Source organism: Capra hircus, chromosome 4, assembly GCF_001704415.2.
Source record: "Capra hircus breed San Clemente chromosome 4, ASM170441v1, whole genome shotgun sequence".
Classification (NCBI taxonomy): Eukaryota; Metazoa; Chordata; class Mammalia; order Artiodactyla; family Bovidae; genus Capra; species Capra hircus.
This window is the reverse complement of record NC_030811.1, coordinates 16,087,398-16,108,561: the sequence shown is the minus strand read 5'-3', so window position 1 is coordinate 16,108,561 and position 21,164 is coordinate 16,087,398. Positions and strand designations below refer to the sequence as shown.

Sequence of the window (21,164 nt, the reverse complement as noted above, 5' to 3'; positions counted from 1 at the left end):
GTATGTGCTTGTGTGCATGTGTGCAAATGGAATTCCAAATTTCAGAAACATAGATTTCACAGACTGCAAATCCATAGTGATCTTAATGTCAGGGCAAGATCCTAGGACAGCATTCCAAAGGGGATGGCATGTGAACTCCCAGAAGAGGAGGTGAGGATCATTAGAACTCTACATGGGTCATGTAAAAAACTGGCTGATCACGTTTTCTTCTTTATCGGTTGCCATGACTGTTAGATCAAGGATCACTGTTGGTTGCAAGAAGCACAAACAATGAGGAGGTATCAGAAACCCAGTAGGAGCAAGCACAAGGAGGAAATGAACAAAGAATGTTTAGCCTGGAAAGAAGAGAGTATAGTGAGAACGTGATGGCTGATGTTAAATATGAGAAGAATCATTCTATGGAGGAGGGGTCAGGTATCTGTGGACTTCTCCAAGGCCAGTGGGTAGGATTCCAGGGACCTAGGATGAGACTCAGTATAAGGAAGACCTGTTTAACCACACATACCATCCAGCAGTGGAACACAGTGCTTTCCAAGCCAGTGATTTCCCCATCACTGCAAGTATGCTAGCAGAAGCTGGTCAGTCACTTTTTGGGAAATGTTCTAGAAGAGATTCATGTGTTATTGTGTGGATAACTCTAAGCTTAGTCGTGTCTGACTCTTTGTGACCCCATGGACTGTAGCCCACCAGGCTCCTCTATGCATGGGATTTTCCAGATAAGAACACTGGAATGGGTAGCCATTCATTCCCTTCTTCAGGAGATCTTCCTGACCCAGAGATTGAATCTGGGTCTCCTGCATTGCAGGCAGATTCTTTACTGTCTCAACCGCCAGGGAAGCCCAGTGGAAATGAAAGTCGCTCAGTCGTGTCTGACTCTGCAACTGCAAGGACTATACAGTCTGTGGAATTCTCCAGGCCAGAATACTGGAGTGGGTAGCCTTTCCCTTCTGCAGGGGATCCTCCCAACCCAGGGATCAAACCCAGGTCTTCTGCATTGCGGGCAGATTCTTTACCAGCTGAGCCACAAGGGAAGCCCAAGAATACTGGAGTGGGTAGCCTATCCCTTCTTCAGCGGATCTTCCCGACCCAGGAATCGCACCAGGGTCTCCAGCATTGTAGGTGGATTATTTATCAACTGAGCTATCAGGGAAGCCCCAAAGCCTTTCCAATTTTGAGCTTCTGTGATCCTAGGCCAGTGTAGGTGCAAATGAGAAGGATTAGGTTGGAAATAATAGAGACCGTGAAGCTGTACATAATGGGGCAGAAGGAGCTTGAAGAAGACAGTGGGAAGACATGTAGATCGGTTACTTAAGGAGAGAAAATCATACAGTCATATAGTCTAGAGGAAGAATCACTGTCTTTTTTAACTGCAAAGACCAGGATCATCCTCAAATGGTTTAGAGCTGTCCAAAGGCATTACACTTTAAAAGAGGCCTCAAATCAGTACCTTTTATAGGGTTTCTGGGATGTGATGAAGGACAGACGTTTCAAAATGCAATGATAAAGGTGGTCAGAAAAGATGACGACAGTGCCTCATCACAGTCCCATTGAGGACCACTGGGAGGGGCATGGCATGTCACTGGAAGCAGGCCTAAGGCACAGGCCAGGAGAGAAAGCTGACAAGCAAGAGTAAGAGAGGAGTGGAATAATGGCAGAGGGAGGGAGGATAGGACACAGGAAACAGGTGCATTTACTACAAAAAGCAGCTGCCTGGGCTTGCAGAGGCCCCAGAGACTCCTCTTTCAGCTGGGCCTCAGAGGCAGGAGAGAGGGTAGCAGACTCAATAGAGACTGAGGCTCTGATGCTGGCGTGCCCCAACTTCCTGAGTGACCTTGTGGATGTCATTTCACCTTGCTTCCTCCTCCCTATTGTCAAGGGCAGGTATACAGCTCACCTAAAAGTACTCTGGGCTTTACCAGAGAAAATAGGTCCAGAAATTTAAGACATTGTCTGCCTGGGTAGGAAGTGTCTACACTTGTTTCCTTTTTTTCACGGTTGAGAGAGGGAGAACAGGTAAGTGGAGGGTGGAGAGAAAGGTGAGAAGACATTGTGGCCAAAGTCAGCCTAGCTCCCGATCATCGTCCCAGGGAGCGCGGAGCCGGGATGTGGCCGGAGCGGGCTGGGGGCGGGGGCATGCTGCAGCGCGCAGAGAGCCGGACACCCAAGGACCTAAGCGGACATCCTCGGGCTCTGCGGGCGCTTCACCAAGTCCCATTGCAGCATCAGGGACCAAAAGAGAGGCACGCCCCTCCCCCACTAGATGGCACTGAAACGCCTCGTTCGAGATACTCAGAATGCAGGAAGCTAGGAAAAAAGACAAAAAGAATATGGTGGAGGTGCGCTCATTTTGGCTCGCCGGCCCAGTTGTGCAAAGCAGGGTGCCAGACCCTGTCTGATTCCCCAGGGCAGCCCTTCAGTCGGCAGTCCGGGCCTTCGGCTTTGGAATGAGAGTGAAAATGAGGGGTGAGCCTTAGAGCGGAGAACCTAAGGTTTCGACCCGGGAGGGAGGCACCCAGCCCTGCGGCGGCATCTCACGTGAGCCGGGCGGTGTGTGTTGGGAGGATGAAGCTGGCTCGCTTGGGGCCTGTTCGCTTAAGGTCTGGGGTCTCTCCTCGCCACCTCCCAGAGTCCTCGGAGAGCCTAAATCCAGCCACCACCCGGATAAGGACAAACCCCGAACCGAGGTGTCATTTAACCCCACTTCCCCACCTCAAAGCGTGAGCCTCCCAGGCGTTTCCGAAATCTATTAAGCACCCTCAGGCCCCCGCCCCCGGAAAATTCTGTCTCTCTCGTCTAGAAAGCATCACTCAATTTTCTTTTCCCGCTGAGGAGGGAGGTGAGGTGGGTGTATGTTGGAGTGTCTGGCGCTGGCGTGGGGCTGGACCGGGGCTGGTGCCGACAAACCCGCGGACGCGCTCGGCCCCGGGTGGAAACGCCTGTAGCCGGTTAGGGCAGCGCCTGCGGCTTTCTGGGGGAAAACAAAGATCAAATACAATCCAGGACATAGGCGACCGAATCCGGGGACGCAGGGGAACTTCCTCAGTCCCTCTGAAGGCCCACTCCGCAATAAGCAGTCTTTTCTTTCAAGAACTCTGGTCTATTTAAGCGAATTTTGCACTACTGAAAAGAGATAAACGGAGATGGAGGCAACATCCTTACATTTATACTAACGCCCGTAAACATGCTACATATCACATATATGTATATGTGCATAAATATGGATGTGGTTGTGCACATACCTAGCCAGACACCATTGACTTGCCTGGTCACAGAATAAGCCTTAGACATCCTGTGCCTGGGAAATGGTGCACTTTATCTTTAAGGATGCTAGAAAAATAAGAGATGAGGCTCACGTTGCACGGATGACATCACTAGCTTTTGGCTGCGCGCTCCGTGTTCTCGTCTGTGGGTTTCAGCCAAGGCTGCAGCGCCCGGCTCCCGAGCAAGAGAGCAAAGCCGCGGCTTCCTCCAGCGCCCCGCAGCCGGGCGATGCGATTTCCCGAGCCTCCCCGGCGCAGCCCGGGCTCTGGCTCCCTGGCACCGGCCGAGACCGCGAGGTCCCGGAGCCGCCACGGCTAGAGGAGGAGGCAGGGACGGGGAGCTGAGAGTCCCAGCCTCCCTCCCCCACCCTCGCCCCATTCACCTCGGCGACCACCGCTCCTGGAGCCGGATCGTGGAACGCCGAGGCCGGACGCGACTCTCTGCGTGCTGCCGAGTGAGCCGGCATCTCAACCCCTGGGTGGGCTGCGAAGAAAATGGTGCAGTCTGAGAGCGGCTGACCCCAGCTGGACCGAGCAGACGGAGTGCTGGAGTGCCGGGGTTCAGGTGGCGGGAGAAGGGGGCGGATTGCGTCGGAGGGCCGGAGCCGTTGTTTTCCTGGGTACCTGCAGCACCCGGGCAGCACGTTCCCGGGGCTACACGGGAGCCCGATGAAGTGAGGCGGAGGCGTCGCGGGAGAGGCGGGTTTGAAGGTGGCCGGGTGGACACTTCGGGAAGAAGACGGCAGTGGTGGGGGCGGCATGACGCCCTGGGGGCTGGCTGCTGGGCGGGCCGGGCGCGGCGATCGCGCGACCTGTCCATGGTGTTGAAGGCGCCGTGCGTCGATCCCCGCGCGCCCCGCTCTGTGCGCCCTGCCGGGTGCACCCTCCTCGGCGCAGCCAGCCTCTCGCGCCCGCGGGCTGCCGCCCAGTCGCCGCAAAGCCCCGACCAAGGCTCGTCCGGTAACGCCGTCTGGGTGACCGCACCGTCGGCCCGAGGGGCCGCCTGAATGGCGAAGCAAGAGGCAGACGACCCGGGAGCTCGCGGGGAAAGGTCGGGCGAGACCGTGCACCGACTGGGAGCCCGCCTCTGAACGCTCCGCGCTGGCCAGAAGGAGCAAAGGACCAGCTGGTGACCAGAGGACACAGAATTTTTAAAAATTTTTTGGGTAAAAGACCTGATCCAGAGACTTCTCTTGCAGACCAGAAAGGGTAGAGTCGCTGAGAGGGAGACCCAGGCGGGACTCAGGGCAGCCTACCCTGGCTTCTGGAGGTTTCCTGAGCTGGCCGGCCGCATCGAGGGTGATTCAATTTATCCCGTCGCCTAGCATCTCCTCCTGATAGACCCCTCCCCCAAGAAAGCCAAGCGAGTGGGTCCCGCCACTCTGCACAAAGAAAGCCCAGGAGTCCCACCGCAACAGAGGGCACTTCGTGTTTAGTTTCCGGCCCGAGGGCAGCGTCGCCCGAAACCCGGCTGAGTGCTGCGGGCGCGGCGGGTTCCGAGAAGCAGCTTCTTGCGGGGCAGGGAGGGGGCGGGAGGCGGCCTGGCCCGGCGCGGCGCCGCCAGAGGCTGCGCCTGCTCGGGAGGACGCCCAGGGGATCGCCGGAGCCTCTCCCGATCAGAACTTTTTACGCTGCCCGCCCCCATCCCCTGAGGTCCCTGGGCTGCTCACCAGCAGGCAGGGGCCGAGGGGCGCCGCTGCGGAGTCCCCTTGCCGTCCGCTCCTCGGCTCGGCCGCCCGCAGCTTTGTTCCGGGCGCGCTGAGGGAAGGAGAGGCTGCGGCGGATCATGCCCAAGGTGTAGCCGCGAAGCGGAGGCATGGCTGCCGGAAGGTTACTGCTCTACACGGGCCTCTCGCTAGCGCTCTGCGCCCTCGGCATGCTGGCCGTGGCCATATGCTCAGACCACTGGTACGAGACGGACGCCAGGAAGCACAGGGACAGGTGCAAGGCCTTCAACACTCGCCGGATCGACCCCGGCTTCATTTACAACAACAACAACAACTTGCCACTCCGGGCCAGCCGCTCGCGCCTGGACCGCTGGGAGGGCAAGCTCCTCCGGGCCCGCAATCGCCGGCAACTCTTCGCCATGAGCCCCGCCGACGAGTGCAGCCGGCAGTACAACTCCACCAACATGGGCCTCTGGAGGAAGTGCCACCGACAAGGCTTCGACCCCGAGATCGCGGCCCTGATTCGGAAAGGTAAGCGCTTGGAGGCGAGGCGTGGCGCGGCGCTGCGGAGAGCCGCGCGCCTCTAGGCCCGGCTGCCCTCTCCTGCCTTCGCTCGGCCGCAGCCTCTAAGATCTCTTGGTATCAGGGGGTCAGGTTATCCAGGCTCGGCTGAGCCTTGAAGTGGCCACATCTTGCCTCCCAACAGCTCGTAATGAGGCTTACCTCTCCCTCCTCAGCCTTTGGTCTTGCGTTTGCCTGATGGGATTCCGACAGAATCTCATGGCCCAGGGGTTTTACCCAGGAAGATACTTCAGTGGTCTCTGAAAAGGAAGGGAATCTGTAATCTTGTGCGGTTAACAGAGGAGTGAAACCCTTTAAGAGGGTTATGTCGGGGTAGACAGACTCCTAGTTTTAATCTTTGTTTTACGTGTTGCACTGATTCATCAAAGGCAACTGGGGAAACATCTCACAGAGAAGGCCTTATTCATGCCAGAAATGTTGAAGTGCTATACTCTGCTCGGCATAATGCAGGCACTAGTCATAGAAACATCAGTAAATCACAGCCCCGGCCCTATTTCAGCCCAAAGCCTGCTGACCTGTAGCAGCACACCACAGTTCTTGATTTGTCTTTTTGAGTGGTTGACAAAAATGTCTCCTGCACACTGAATATTAGCAGGATCTAATAAGCACACGAAAGTAGTTCCCCACCCCCCCCCCCAGTAACACCAGAGTGAGTACTTAAGAGGAAAAAAAAAATACTATTTTCAGAAGATTTGTAGAAAACATATCCAGAGTATATGAATGCAGAAAACAAACTGCATTTGCTAATGATAAAAATTTACTTGATACTTTAATATGATCACAAAAATGTTTTAAATTCTGCTCATCTGATGCGTTTGCAGATCTTGCATGATTTATACTTTGGGGAGCATCCTGCTCCATTAGCCCACTGAAATATTGTTTGGATGTATATTAATAGTGCTTTGAAGAAGGGACTATGCATGCTGGAATATGCATTAATGATAGCTACACCCTGGAAGTTGTGGTGCAATTTCATGAGTTCCTCCCACCCCCTTCATTTTCTTCATCTGTTAAATGGTAATACCAAGGTGAAAACAATGTTGTTGTCTGAAAAGTCTTTGTGGCTACCATATGAGATAGTTTTTCCTAATGTCAATAATTACAGTGCAGGGTTGCTGCTATTTTAAAATCTTGTATGTGAAAACTGATGTTCTTTGATTTGTTAAAATGTTGAAGTGGATCAGAAAAAAAAAACTATTAATTTGAAAAAAAAAGAGTCAGTTGTTTAAGAAAGACAAACAGTGGGTATAGTTTGAGTGGCCACTCAGATTTAGGTGGGTAGGTTCAGAAAGAGAATCCATCTTAGTATTTGTCTGCATCTTCTGTAGTGTGACTAGGGATTTTAGATGATTTTGTTAAGAATGTGTTACTATTACAAGCATCACATCTGCTTCATGGTTAGACTCTTAGTAAAGTATGGTGACCCGCTTGGAGCTCTACAACTTTGTCAAACTGTATAGGATATTAGAGATTTGCAGAAGAGAGCATCTTGAGTTCGGGAAAGAAGAGGAAGCAAAATAGATTTTGACAATGGTTGACTTTGTAACAGTTTTCAAATTCTCAGATTCAGGAAAATGTTACTTTATGTGTCATTTTCTGCTTTCATTAAAATTGGAATGATGGGAAGTTAGCCGAAATGTGAGGAAGGATTCATGTTAATAACGATAACCACTGGTAGGACTTGCTGAAGGACATTCTTGAATTTTCTTTCTTGAACAGCTTGTGGAACAAGACTGGTATCCTTCTGCCTGATATTGGTTAACCCCAGTGAGAAAAGGGGGGCTGGAATTCATGACTTCTGGTAGTTCCATTGAGAGCTTTGACTCCCTGTTGCTCTGCTTGGCAATCAGACTAGAAAGGTTGACTTGGTCTGTGCACCAGAGGGATTGGTTACCATAGCGACATGTTCTTCCGGTGAAGCTGGAAACACAGCGACAGGGAAAGGAATAGGGGAAGAATGTACAACATTTTGACTTTGTATGGACAGGTTTTTGAATTGAAGCAACAGAAAATGGACAGGGCACAGCAGGGGGATTGAATACACTGATACCTCGAGTTGGCAGGGCATTGTATTTCACTTGAACTAATGGAAACACTGTTTCCCATCACCCAAAATACAGTAGTCACTGTCAGCTGCAAGCACCTGCTTACCATGGCCATTTCTATCCATTTGACATTCTTGTTAGGTTTTACTGAGATAGATAGCATGCCATACTTACAAATCTTGAAAAACTTAAGGTCACTATCTTCATTTTTAATCTCAAAACATAATCTTTGAAAGCCAGATCTGTTTTTTCTCAGCAGTGATGGACATACTGTGGAAATAAGTGCGTCTTATGTTAGGAGAATTCACAAGCAGTTCTAATAGCGTGCAGAATGATCTTCCTAGATGTGCAGATTTTAGCAGGAAGTTAAAAAATAAAAAAATAAATTGATATCTTTCGTTTAAATTTAAGACATCTTAGAGAAAGATATTTACCTCACGGTGTTTGTTAGCAGTCTTAGACCTTTGGTTTTTTGACAAGCATCTTAGATTAAAATTCTGGAGATATGTGTTAGGCAGGGGGAAGGGAAGTCAGGAAAAAGACTATGTAAAATATGTCAATATTATGTGAACATTAGAGATTTATCCTAGAGTCCTAAAGAACGCAATCATTTATTAAGTCAATGTTCATTACATTAGAAATGTTTGTGCATTTTACAATAATACCACATAATTTAAAAGGAAAAAAAATCAAATCTATATCTGATTTGAAGACAAAGTCCTTTGGATTCATATGCTTTCTGAAATCTGTTTCTTGCCCTGCTGACATGACTGTGCCCACAGGAAGACGTTTCTGATCACTGTGTATTTATTTGTTTGTCTTATTGAACCTTAAGTTCCTGGAGGGCAGGAAAGATAATCATTTGTAAAATACATCCACCCGATGCATGGTACTTGGGAAATAACTCATACAGATTAGGTTCCCAGAAAAGTATCCATCAAAAGCTTATTCTAATTGCTGGAACACTGTGTGGGAATCCAAATAAAGGATTAGTCAGAAAATTGTGCTAGGAAAAAAGAACCAGTTGACTCTCAGGGCAGTTTAATATTGCAACAGAGGCTTCATAATTTAACAAGGGAGATTTCTTGAGCAAAAGCTTTGCTAAGGAGTAAGAGCAACGCAATGCAGTTTTGGATAACACATGTCAATGAATAGACACATATCACCCACAATTGTTATTTTTCATGTTAGACAAGATTTTAATTTTTTCCTTCTAGAGGGTAGGATTTGAGTAGAGGATGTAGCAAAGATCACTTACCCTTGAATTCCCATCTGTGTCTACAATCAGGTTCTCTTGTCTTCTTTCTTTTCAATTTCATCTGTGTCTTCCTGGTAAGTCACTGTGAGCACTGGGGACAGATAAATGGCAGGATCAGTTTCTGAAATCCTAGAGACTTCCAGACTGTTAGAAGGAGCAAACACAGGTAGGAGTTTGTTCCAGGGAAGATTCAGATTCTTTGGTTAGTACTGAAATGTTATGTTGATACGCCTTGAAATCAGTAGACCTTCAGCTGACATGCTAAGAACTTCCTTATTCTTTGAAAATAGGCTTTATAGGAGAACTTGACCTAAGTAATTATGGAGTGGCAGTCAGTGTTCTGAAGTTTGTGTTAATAAAACCTTGTACATATTCACAGATTAATAATGGACTCAGCAAGTATTTATTGCACAGGTATTAGCAAATATCACTGGAACAAAGAGAGACTGGTCCTTAGAATTCCCATCATTCTGTTAGTATCACATAGAGTAAGTGACGAGTCTGGGATAACGAGAGTGACAGAAACAGATGCAGAGAAACCCAGAGAAGTTGACGCTTTATTGTGTTGGCAGTGGGATGAGGTCAGGTGGGAGGGAGTTGGGGAGAGTTGCCCTGAGGAAATGAAATCTGAACAAGATCTTCAGGAAGTTTGGAGGCGGATGGGGAGGAAGGGCATTTCAGGCAAAGAGGCCAGCACAGGCACAGCCTTGGAGGTGCGACCCTGCTGTTAGGCCTGTGAGTGTTGATTTATGGGGCGAGGGAGAGGAGCAGACCAGGAGCTGGAGAGCAGGTGAGGACCGCATTCAGGAGCTTGTGAGCTGAGATCCCCTGCAGCAGTGCTGCCCATGGGGTGGCCACCAGCCACATGTGTCTGTTTAAACTGAAAATAATCATACTTAAATAAATTTTAAAATCACTTCCTTGGTCGCATTACAGATGCTCAACAGCCATATGTGGCTAATGGCCATCATTTCAGATAGTAATAGTATTTCAGTTCAGTTCGATTCAGTTGCTCAGTTGTGTCCGACTTTGCGACCCCATGGACTGCAGCACGCCAGGCCTCCCTTGTCCATCATCAACTCCCGGAGTTTACTCAAACTCATGTCCATTGAGTCGGTGTTGCCATCCAACCATCTCAATCTCTGTCATCTCCTTCTCCTCCTGCCTTCAATCTTTCCCAGCATCAGGGTCTTTTCAAATGAGTCAGCTCTTTGCATCAGGTGGCCAAAAAGTATTGGAGTTTCAGCTTCAACATCAGTCCTTCCAATGAATATTCAGGACTAATTTCCTTTAGGATGGACTGGTTGGATCTCCTTGCAGTCCAAGGGACTCTCAGGAGTCTTCTCCAACAGCATAGTTCAAAAGCATCACTTCTTCGGCGCTCAGCTGAAGTAATAGTATTACTATTTATTAGTAGTATTGCTATTTATTAATAGTATTACTATTTGATTAATAGTGATCAAACTTGATGACCAGGTACTCTTCTAAGAGTTTTACATTTATTAGCTAACTTATTCTTCATGATACTGCGCTGAGGTGGGTATTTTTATTATTCACCTCTATTCTACAGTTGAGGAAACTGACACGCAAAGCTCCATTAACTTGTCACATTCTCATGATAAGAAAATGAAGGTGTCAGGCTTTGAATTCTGGCTCTGGGTTTGAAGACTTACCCACTCCACTCTACTGTTGCCATAGAGTCTATTGGGGTGGGGGTGGGTGGAGAAGAGACTGGGGTATTGATTCCTCAAATTAAAAAAAAAATAGGGTTATTTTGCTGTTTACCTGAAACTAACATGACTTTGTAAATCAACCATTCTTCAATAAAAATAAACTTGCTCTTTCAAAGATACAAAAAAAACAGGAAGTAATTTAGAGTTCATAAAGGTGAGACCTGCTGGAAGTCTTCAGCTTAGCATTGAGAGGAAGGTCATTTCAAAGCAAAACATTTCACCTTGCCTCGAGACCCGTCAACAGAATTTCATCCACCTTTTGTGCTGTAATTTTTGAGTATTTCTTTTTCTTTTTTTCCACTGTGGTAGCTGCTGAGATTATAGAAATGAATGACATACACATTCATTCCACAAATATTTATCAAGAGTCTAGAGGCTGGGCATTGTGGAGAAGCTTATATTCCATGGTAGGGTGGGCAGTGGAGAGAGACAATAAATAAATACAGATGAAATGAAAATAACACCTAATGAGCTAATCAGTATATAATATAACATGCAATAGGGAATGATATGAAATGTCTTTGCCCTTGATAAGCACAAAGGGGAAGATGAAACAATAAGCCCAAAGAATAAATAGTTCTATTAGTTTTGGTTTCATAATATCTGGAGGCTTTACCTGCTCACAGGCATATACATACAAAACCCATGATGTCTGTATAAGGCGTGCATCTCCATGCATGTATGTTACATGTGTGCTGGGGGAGAACAAAGTCATCATGTGGTTCTTGTCCTCAGGGAGCTTACACTCCAGCTCACGGTTTCCCAGGTTCGTTGTCATGTGTGAGTGGATCAGGCTCTTTTGCAGGAGGTCACGTCTGTTTCAACTGGATCAGGAGTCATCTGGTCAGGGAACTCAGGGGTGAGCTCATCTTATTGAGCCAATGAAGTCAAGAGCCTTATTTCTGTTGCAGAGGTCAGTTTATTTATTCTTTTACTGTAGGGTTGGTAAGGATCAATTAGAGGATCGATTCTATATTCCACTTTGGATTGTCAGTTAAAAATATTTTCTCCCTCTTTGCTATTAGTAGGTAATCCTAGGCCTTTAGGCAGCATCCTAAACACACTCTGGATTAGACTCTTCACACACACCCCCACCCCCACACGCACCCACCCCACACACATGTGTATGTCTAGACATTGGATAGTAGAGTCACAGTGTTCATTCAGATGCAGATACTTTTATAACTCCTTACCCCCAGAAATACACACAGAGAGAAGGCTGTGCATGAGTTGGTGGATGAGTGGACAGCGCATTTATTCTAACGTCTTGATTGGACGTCTGCTGTATTTGAGACAATGTATCAGTCTGTCTGTCAGTCAGTTCAGTCGCTGAGTTGTGTCCAACTCTCTGAGACCCTGTGGACTGCAGCACGCTAGGCTTCCCTGTCCATCACCAACTCTGGGAGCTTGCTCAAACTCCTGTCAGTCGAGTCTGTGATGCCATCCAACCACCTCATTCTCTGTCGTCCCCTTCTCCTCCCACCCTCAATCTATCCCAGCATCAGGATCTTTTCTAATGAGTCACTTCTTCACATCAGGTGGTCAAAGTATTGGAGCTTCAGCATCAGTCCTTCCAATGAATATTCAGGACTGATTTCTTTTAGATTAGGATTGACTGGCTGGATCTCCTTGCAGTCCAAGGGACTCTCAAGAGTTTTCTCCAACACCACAGTTCAAAAGCATCAATTCTTTGGCATTCAGCTTTCTTTATAGTTCAACTCTCATATCCATACATGACTACTGGAAAAACCTTACCTTTGACTATATGGATCTTTGTCAGCAAAGCAATGTCTCTGCTTTTTAATATGATATCTAGGTTGGTCATAACTTTCCTTCCAAGGAGTAAGCGTCTTTTAATTTCATGGCTGCAGTCACCATCTGTGGTGATTTTGCAGCCCAAGAAAATAAAGTCTGTCACTGTTTCCACTGCTTCCCCATCTATTTGCCAGGAAGTTATGGGACAGGATGCCATGATCTTCACATACATTCTTTTAAAGGACTTTGTTTCCTCATGTATACAAGAGTGGGTTTGGATTGTATGAATGTCAAACCCTTTCACATTTGATGAGAAAGTTAAATGTAGGTGACAGAGGGTAAATAATGGGCAAATGGTTGAGAGAAGGTAAAAAAGAGGTAAAAGAAAGCAGGGTGAGGCAGGGGGAAGAAAGAGCACATTGAGAGAGATGGAGATGTTGCAGAAAGGATCATGGCTGGGCGCTAGTTTGTAAAAGGAAGAGGTGGAAAACGAAGCAGCTAATTTTGTTCCAATGTAGGACTGTGTAATAAAAACTGACCATCTCTCTTTCTGATGATTTAAAATGCCATGTTGCAGATTGAGGTTAAAAAAATTTAAAACCTTGATGGAGAAAGGTCGTGTTGGTTGCATGACAATATGGATGTACTCAATGTACTAAAAGTACAGAACTGTATTCTTTTTTATTATTAATTTTTATTGAAGTATAGTTACTTTACAATGTTGTATCAGTTTCTGCTGTACAGCAAAGTGGATCAGCTATATCTACACACATATCCCCTCTTTTTTGGATTTCCTTCCCGTTTAGGTTACCTCAGAGCATTGAGTAGAGTTTCTTGTGCTGTGCAGTAGGTTTTCATTAGTTCTCTGTTTTATAGATAGTACCAGTAGTGCATCTATGTCAATTCCAATCCCCCAACTCACCCCACTCTTCATTTCCCCCTTGGTGTCCATAGTTTGCAGAACTGTATTCTTAAAAGTGCTTAATATGATCGATTTTACGTTACATATCAGTTCAGTCACTCAGTCGTGTCTGACTCTTTGGGACACCATGGTCTGCAGCTTGCTGGGCTTCCCTGTCCATCACTAACTCTGTTTTACCACAATTAAAGCAATTAATTAAAAGAATGAAGAAACTTAATAGAGAAAGGAACTGGATTTCTGGTGTGTAGAATACTTCATAACCGAGGATCTTCATTTATTCCACGCATTTTTTGAGTGCCCACTATGTGCCAGGCACTAACTCAGGTACGTTTCTGACACAGAAGTTAACGAAACAGACAAAATATCTGCCCTCATAGGCCTTCCATTGAAACACCTTCGAGGATTGTATCTTTTTTCTAAACAAAACTTTTCAAGAATACCAGTATATAAAACAAGTAAAAATAATGAATATGTTCCTTGGGTCATTTAAAAACCATTGTATGGTAAAGAACACTTCTCTGTGTTTATTCTAAAAATGCCTTTTGAGTTCCAGCTATTTCAGGCGCATTACTTGGGGCTGGAGGATCCTGAGTGAGATAGGTATTAATAGCTCCTGTCCTCAAAGAGAAAAAAGGCAGTATACAGAAGACTGACAAATAAAACCCCCAAGTTTAGTTCTTTTTAAAAAAAAATTTTTTTTAATTTTATTGGAGCATAGTTGATTTACAGTGTTGTGTTAGTTTTAAGCGTACAGCAGAGTGATTCAGTTACACTTACTATTGTTGTTTAGTCACTAAGTTGTGTCCGACTCTTTATGACTCTGTGGACTGTAGCCCCCCAGGCTCCTCTATCCCTGGGATTTCCAGTTAAGAATATTGGAGTGGGTTGCCATTTCCTCCTCCAGGGGATCTTCCAGACCCAGGGATGGTACCTGTATTTCCTGCATTGGCAGGCAGATTCTTTATCACTGAGCCACCAGGGAAGTCCCACATATAAATATGTATCCATCTAGTTAAGGCTGTGGTTTTCCCAGTGGTCATGTATGGATGTAAGAGTTGGACTATAAAGAAAGCTGAGCGCCGAAGAATTGATGCTTTTGAACTGTGGTGCTGGAGAAGACTCTTGAGAGCCCCTTGGACTGCAAGGAGATCCAACCAGTCCATCCTAAAGGAGATCAGTCCTGGGTGTTCATTGGAAGGACTGATGCTGAAGCTGAAACTCCAATACTTTGGCCACCTCATGCGAAGAGCTGACTCATTTGAAAAGACTCTGATGCTGGGAAAGATCGAGGGCAGGAGGAGAAGGGGACGACAGAGGATGAGATGGTTGGATGGCATCACCAACTCAATGGACATGAGTTTGGGTAAACTCCGGGAATTGGTGATGGACAGGGAGGCCTGGAGTGCTGCGGTCCATGGGGTCCCAAAGAGTTGGACATGACTGAGCGACTGAACTGAATTGAATTGATATATGTGTGTACACATATATTTATTCTTTCTTAGACTCTTTTCCTCTCATCTTTTCTCATATAGGTTATTACAGAGTATTGGATAGAGTTCCCTGTTCTATACAACACGTCGCTCATCTATCTTATGTGTAACGGTGTGCCTGTGTTCATCTCAAGCTCCTGATTTATCCCCCTCCTCCTTGTTTTCTCTTTGGTAACCATACGTTTGTTTTTGCTGTCTGTAAGTCTGCTTCTGTTTTGTAAATAAGTTCATTTGTAACTGTTTGGAAAAAAGTTGGATTCCACATATGAGTAACATTATATGATACTGGTCTTTGACTTCTCTTTGTATGATAATCTCTAGGTCCAGCTGTGTTGCTGCAAATGGCATTATTTCATTTTTTATGACTGAATAATATTCTGTAATATATACGTACCATGGCTTCTTTATCCATTCCTCTGTCATTGGACATTTAGGTTGCTTCCATATCTTGGCTATTGTAAATAGTGCTGCAGTGGACATTGGGGTACATGTATCATTTCAGATTATGGTTTTGTACAGATATGTGCCCAGGAGTGGGATTACTGGATCATATGGTAACTCTATTTTCAGTTTGTAAAGGGACCTTCATGCTGTTTTACGTACCAATTTACATGCTACCAACAGTGTAGGAGGATTCCCTTTTCTCCACACCCTCTCCAGCATTTGTTTGTAGACTTTTTTTTGATGAGGGCCGTTCTGACCAGTGTGAGGTGGTAACCTCATTGTAGTTTTGATTTGCATTTCTCTGATAATTAGTGATGTTCATAAGCATCTTTTCATGTGCTTTTTGGCCATCTGTGTGTCTTCTTTGGAGAAATGTCCGTTTAGATTTTCTTCCCATTTTTGGATTGGGTGTTTGTTCTTTTGATATAGAGCTGGATGGGCTGTTTGTATGTTTTGGAGATCCAGGTGTGGTTCTTTGAGAGATTTATGTGCTGAGGTCCTGAGTGATTCTTGAGTTCTGGAGCAATTAGGGGAAGCTTTGCCAAAAAGTGGACAGCTGGTCCTAAGATGTACTTAGGTTATCTGTGGGTTGATAAAATGAAGTCTGAGCCTCAGTTAAAAGTGATTAATTAATAGTGACAAGGTAATACTTGTTGAGTCTGCGTTCCACCCACATTTGTCCCCCAGACACCTAGTCCTTCTCCCAAAAAGCAGCTATTGCTCTCAGATTTTAAGAAATCATAACAGAGATACTCTGTTCAGCAATATTTAAAAATACCAACAAGTATAAATATGTCAGGCAACACACAGGTGATTTAAGGATGAAAAAAGTTTAATTTTTGTAAATCTGTATACACAGAGATGATGTTTAAAGGCCCATTCTAGGAGTCACTAGGAATCTTCTACAGGTGATGTTTATTCTGAGCAGAGGTTGCTGTTGGCATTCAGAGAAGTTTGACAGATTTGCTGCTTTTATGGGGGCCTGCAGAATCTGAATTATTTCAATTGATTTTTTTGGCATCCAAGTATTTTGCCAAGAAAAGGCAATTCACTTTATATTAGGTCATCTTCATAAATTTATATCGTTTCCTGCGTTTGAAAATGCCCGGCTGTTCTATATTCTGAAGCTCTCTCTGTTGGACACTCTATTTGCTTTAGAGCAATCTCTCATTCAGATTTGCCCTCCATTTCTCTTCATCTTTGTAATAGCAGTTCTATTTAGGCAGACACAGCTCTTATTCCCCAAGGCTCCGGAGTGTTTTGTAGACCTGGATGGGGTAGGCTTGTCTTTACCTTAAAGAAGCTCCGGGCTCCTGCGCTGCTGTATGCTACTCAATGCAGCATTAGACGCTACCTTGTGAGGCTGGGGACACACCTGCCCTGTCTCCTGACACTTCTGCCCCAGGCTGTGCACACTCATGAGTCCTTGGAACACATCCAGGAGTCACCACGGCAGCACTGCCTTATCATAATAAAATAACTAAGTAAACAAAAAGGAAAAACTTCTGTTCATTATTAACAGGGACGTGGATAATAGGTATGGTTTGTTCATATGATGGAAAATACCACTGTATATTTAAAAGACATCTACTAGACCTACGTGTTTCCAAGTGGAGAAAGATAAAATTGGAGTGAAAGGATCAGGGTGCAGAATGAAATGATGCCATTTATATGAAACTCAAAAACAGATCGGATAACATGAGATATGGTTATTTGTTTTTATAAAAATATGTATGTGACCGATAAACCCAAAATGAAGGATGATGTTTATCTTCCTCAGGACAAGGAAGGAAATGGAATTGGGATGGAGCTTTCAAATCATCTGTGATATTAATATTTTATTTCTTAAAACAACAACAACAAACAGATCTGAGGCGAATGGGACACACGTATGCATGCACACTGAAGCTATTTGAAAGATTGTTGCTGTTCTGATCAAAAAAAGTTCGCATTTTATTCAGACTCTACTGTTCAGTGTTCAGGAGGCAGGTTCTTTAAAGAAAATTCTTGGAAAACTTTGAGTCAGTCTGTGACTGACTTTTGTAAGTAGTAACAAAGAGGAGAATCAGGTAACCCTTAACCAACGGTGTGCACTGAGAGTTGCTCCTGGGGATAGGAAGGATAAAGTCATGTTTTCCCCCCTTCTGATGTGGTGTAAGAAGAGGAAGCCAAGGCTTTAAAATGGCTTATTTCTGAGATAGAGCGATGTGCACATCGCTCCTTGCTTTGCGGGTTTCCTGCAGCTTGTGGAGAAAAACCCAGCGCTCTAAGGCCAGAAAGTTAAAGCAAAGCCCTCCCTCCAATGGACTTAATCAGACACTGAAGATTAGTAGTCAAGGCATGGAGACAGAGAGCACAGCCCACCAGAGAGTGAGCACGAGCCCCTGGGAAGGCCTGCGGACCCCACGGGAGGACCTCAGATGAGCTAGGAAAGGAAAAGCTGAGAACTGGTAGGAAGGAGTCAGAATTATATTCTTAGAATTGTGTGGGTGACTTCAGCCAGGAGCAGTGGTATGTTTCCACGCCATACGAGCTCCAGCTGGAACGGGACAGGCCCATCAGAATTGCAGCAGGGGTCCCATTTTCACCTGATAATGCTTTTCAAGCACCAGAGCTGGACCTGAAGTTACTAGGGGGTCATGAAAGTCCCAGGGGATTTCAGGGGCGTTGGAGCAGAATAACTTTCACGCTCATATTTCAGTAACCACGGGGCTGAAGAGATGCCCGTGTGAAGCTCTGGGCAGGCCTCCATCTCCAGGTCCCATATGGATGAGCTGCTTCATTCATTGTGCCCTATAAGGATGCTCTTCCTGCCCTTCCTGAGATGAATGACTTTGGGAAGGGCTGGCCTCTGTGTCTTCAACCTCTTCCCCTCGCTTCCGCCTCCAGGAATGTGTTAACACAAAACAGAAGTTCATCTTGCTCGGCCCTTGTTCTTTCCAGGTGTGGCCTCTCTCCTCGCCTGGCTTTCTCGTCTTTTTCACCCTCAGTGCACTTTGAGGCCCTAGCCACTGGGTTTTTCCCCAACTCCCATGCTGGGGTCACTCCTCTCCTTCTCTTTGAAAATGACACCTCCTCTGGCTTTGGGGGCACTGTCCTCTCCTGGCCTGCTTCTGGCTTGTTTCTTTCCTCCTCTCCAGCACTAGCTCTTCTTTCTCAGCCCATGTGAGTGCTCTCCAGGGTACCACTTCTTTTTCTTTCCCTCCCTGTCCCCTTGAGCCATCTCACGTCCATGACCGATTTTGGCCTTGATGTTCACAACCTATTGCACTGGGAATCTCTCATTCAGATCCTCCACCCAAACACCTCACCTGTCGAATATCTCTGCTTGGAGGTTTCATAGGTCCAAAAGAACCTGTTTTCTTTTTCTCCCAGGCATTGCTCTTTCATTTTCCTCCATCTCGGGAAATGACCTCACTGCCTCCCTACTTGCCCAAACCAGAAACTTGGGAGTCATCCTTAGAGATCTCTTCATTCTTGCCCTACTCATCGGAGCAGTGAAGTCACTTTTCCTCCTGATACTTTTCTGCCCATCTCCCCACGCTATTCCAGTACTGCTGCTGTGGTGAGGTCCACATCACCTGTGTTCTTGTAGCATTCCCTGGTCTCTAATCTCATCTCCTGTCAATGCTTTCCATTCAGAGTGATTTTTCTTAAATGTAAATCTAATCATGTTATCACTCTGCTCAAAATTCTTCAGTGGCTCCTCCCAGCCTGTCAATCATGAGAGGTCCATGATAAGGTCGTCTTGGCGTGTGAGGACTCACAGGTCTGATAACATTCCCCACCCCCTAGCCTGCAATTATGCCCATCTCATCCTTTTGCCTGCTTCTCTCCAGCTTGCTCTCCTCCAGCTCTGATGAAGAACTCCTGGTCTCTAAACAGGCTAAACTGTTTGATACTTGAGAGCCTTTGATAGTGAAGCTTCTTTCTTTGCCTAGAGCCTCTGTCCCTGGTTATGCTGCTGCTGCTGCTGCTGCTAAGTCGCTCCAGTCGTGTGCGACTCTGTGCGACCCCATAGATGGCAGCCCACCAGGGTCTGCCGTCCCTGGGATTCTCCAGGCAAGAACACTGGAGCCGGTTGCCATTTCCTTCTCCAATGCATGAAAGTGAAAAGTGAAAGTGAAGTCGCTCAGTCGTGCCCAACTCTTAGCGACCCCATGGACTGCAGCCTACCAGGCTCCTCCATCCATGGGATTTTCCAGGCAAGAGTACTGGAGTGGGTTGCCATTGCCTTCTCCGGTCCCTGGTTATACCCACCCGCAACTCAGCCTGGCCTGCACCTGCTTATCTTTTAGGGATCAGCCATGGGCCTCTCCTCCTAGTCTTGCTTGGGTTCCATCACCTCTGTCTCCCAGGGAGAATTGCCTTCTTCCTCCTTAGCTGTCTGTCACACAACAGACGTCTTCCTAGCACCAGTGACATTTTGTTTCCCCATATGTTTCCCTCCTTTTTAAGACTATTTTTGAACTACTTATTATTCATCTTTTTATCTGCAGTGTTTTGCATAATGCATGGTCCATAATAGGTATTTAATACATAGTTATTGGATGAATGAAGGTTTATTTCCGTTAGTGCAGTCAATCTGGAAGTCTTATTTAACAAAGAGCCATAATTTCACTGGACTAGGGAAACTCACTATTAAAAGGAAACCTGCTGTGAGTTGCTCTGTAATGCATATGATAAACTTTGATTTATTTCTTTTGTTAAGGTTTGTATTTTCTTAAAGTGCCCATATCTCTGATTCACATGAGATTTTCAAGTGGGGATTGGTCCACGTATCCTGGACTGGACCTCTTCATTATGATCTTGCCCACTTCCTCTTCTTGGCATGCTTTTCTTAGTCTGGTCCTTCCCGCCGCAGCATATTGGATACAGAGAAGGCTAGGTCTATTTCATTTTTTTTCTTTTAAAAAATATGTATTTATTTATTTATTTGGCTGCATGGGATCTTCATTACAGAATACAGGGTCTAGTTCCCTGACCAGGGACTGAACCCAGGCCCTCTGAATTGGGAGCGTGGAGTCTTAGCCGCTGGACCACTAGGGAAGTCCCATATCTCCATTTCTTGTCCCCATCGTGGAGTACCTCTGGGTCTGGCATATGTGACTATTCCCTCAAGTTTCTCAGTGTTTATCACCAGGCTTGTCTTCAGGCTGTCTTATTAAAACTTCCCTCTCCACTGTTTACTAAGGGAAGCTTCCTCAAATCTCTTCTCATAGAGAGTTTGGTCAGATAATGGCCAGAAAATAGAGACTGTGTCTTTGTGAATGCCTCTCTGGTTCATACCTCAGTTCACTTTTCGTGACTTCCAGCTGGCGTGGGTCAGTGATGCTGGGTAAACAGGGTCAAGATCTGTTTCCAAGTCTCTGGTGCACTGGCCCCATTGTGGCTGGTGAGCAACATTGCTCATAGAAAGCATACATCCTCTACAGAATGATCTGGGGATGGAAAGACATCATGGCCAACCAACCCATCTTTGCTTGTGAAGACCACTGCGTCCCAGCTCGACAACGGATGAGAGATGCTTTTACTCTCCATGTCACTGGGAAGTGAATTCTCTTCCCAAACAGCAGTGACTGCCGTTCAGGCTGGTCATCTCACAGGGAAGGTTTTGAGAACTTCTCCTTTAGCTATGTGATTTACTAAGGGCAGACCACTGGGGTCATTCGGATAGTAGAATAATTTTTTTTTGTTTTTCAGCAGACAAATATACATCTGGCTACATTGCTTGGCTCTCTAACTAAGCTGAATAAATGATTCTTATCAAGGAAACATTTTCTTTGACCACTGTATCTCCTGGAGTTATATTGGTTAAGTCTATGCTGAGTTAAACTAGAAAAAATGATTTCCAGAACCCTCTGCCTAAGTTGCATAAAGCACCATAGACCAAAATTCAGATTGTACATTCAGTAGTAACCATTGGGTAGGCATCCCAACTAAACACTGAACTTGCATTTTGAAGAGCTAGATTAATTGTAAAAGCTGATTATAAAAAGTATAAGTGA

General features: G+C 46.0%; 1 protein-coding gene across 2 annotated transcripts in view; it reads left to right on the top strand.

The window, feature by feature from the left end:
- The window catches only part of TMEM178B (transmembrane protein 178B), a 405,633-nt gene continuing 387,873 nt past the window's right edge, over window positions 3,405-21,164 (top strand). For both annotated transcript variants that reach the window (XR_001295635.2, XM_005679533.3), the window contains exon 1: window positions 3,405-5,458. Coding sequence is in view for 1 of the 2 variants with exons in the window: in XM_005679533.3 (XP_005679590.1) it covers window positions 5,077-5,458 (382 nt within the window). In the remaining variant the exon portion in view is untranslated. The remainder of the gene's footprint in view (window positions 5,459-21,164) is intronic.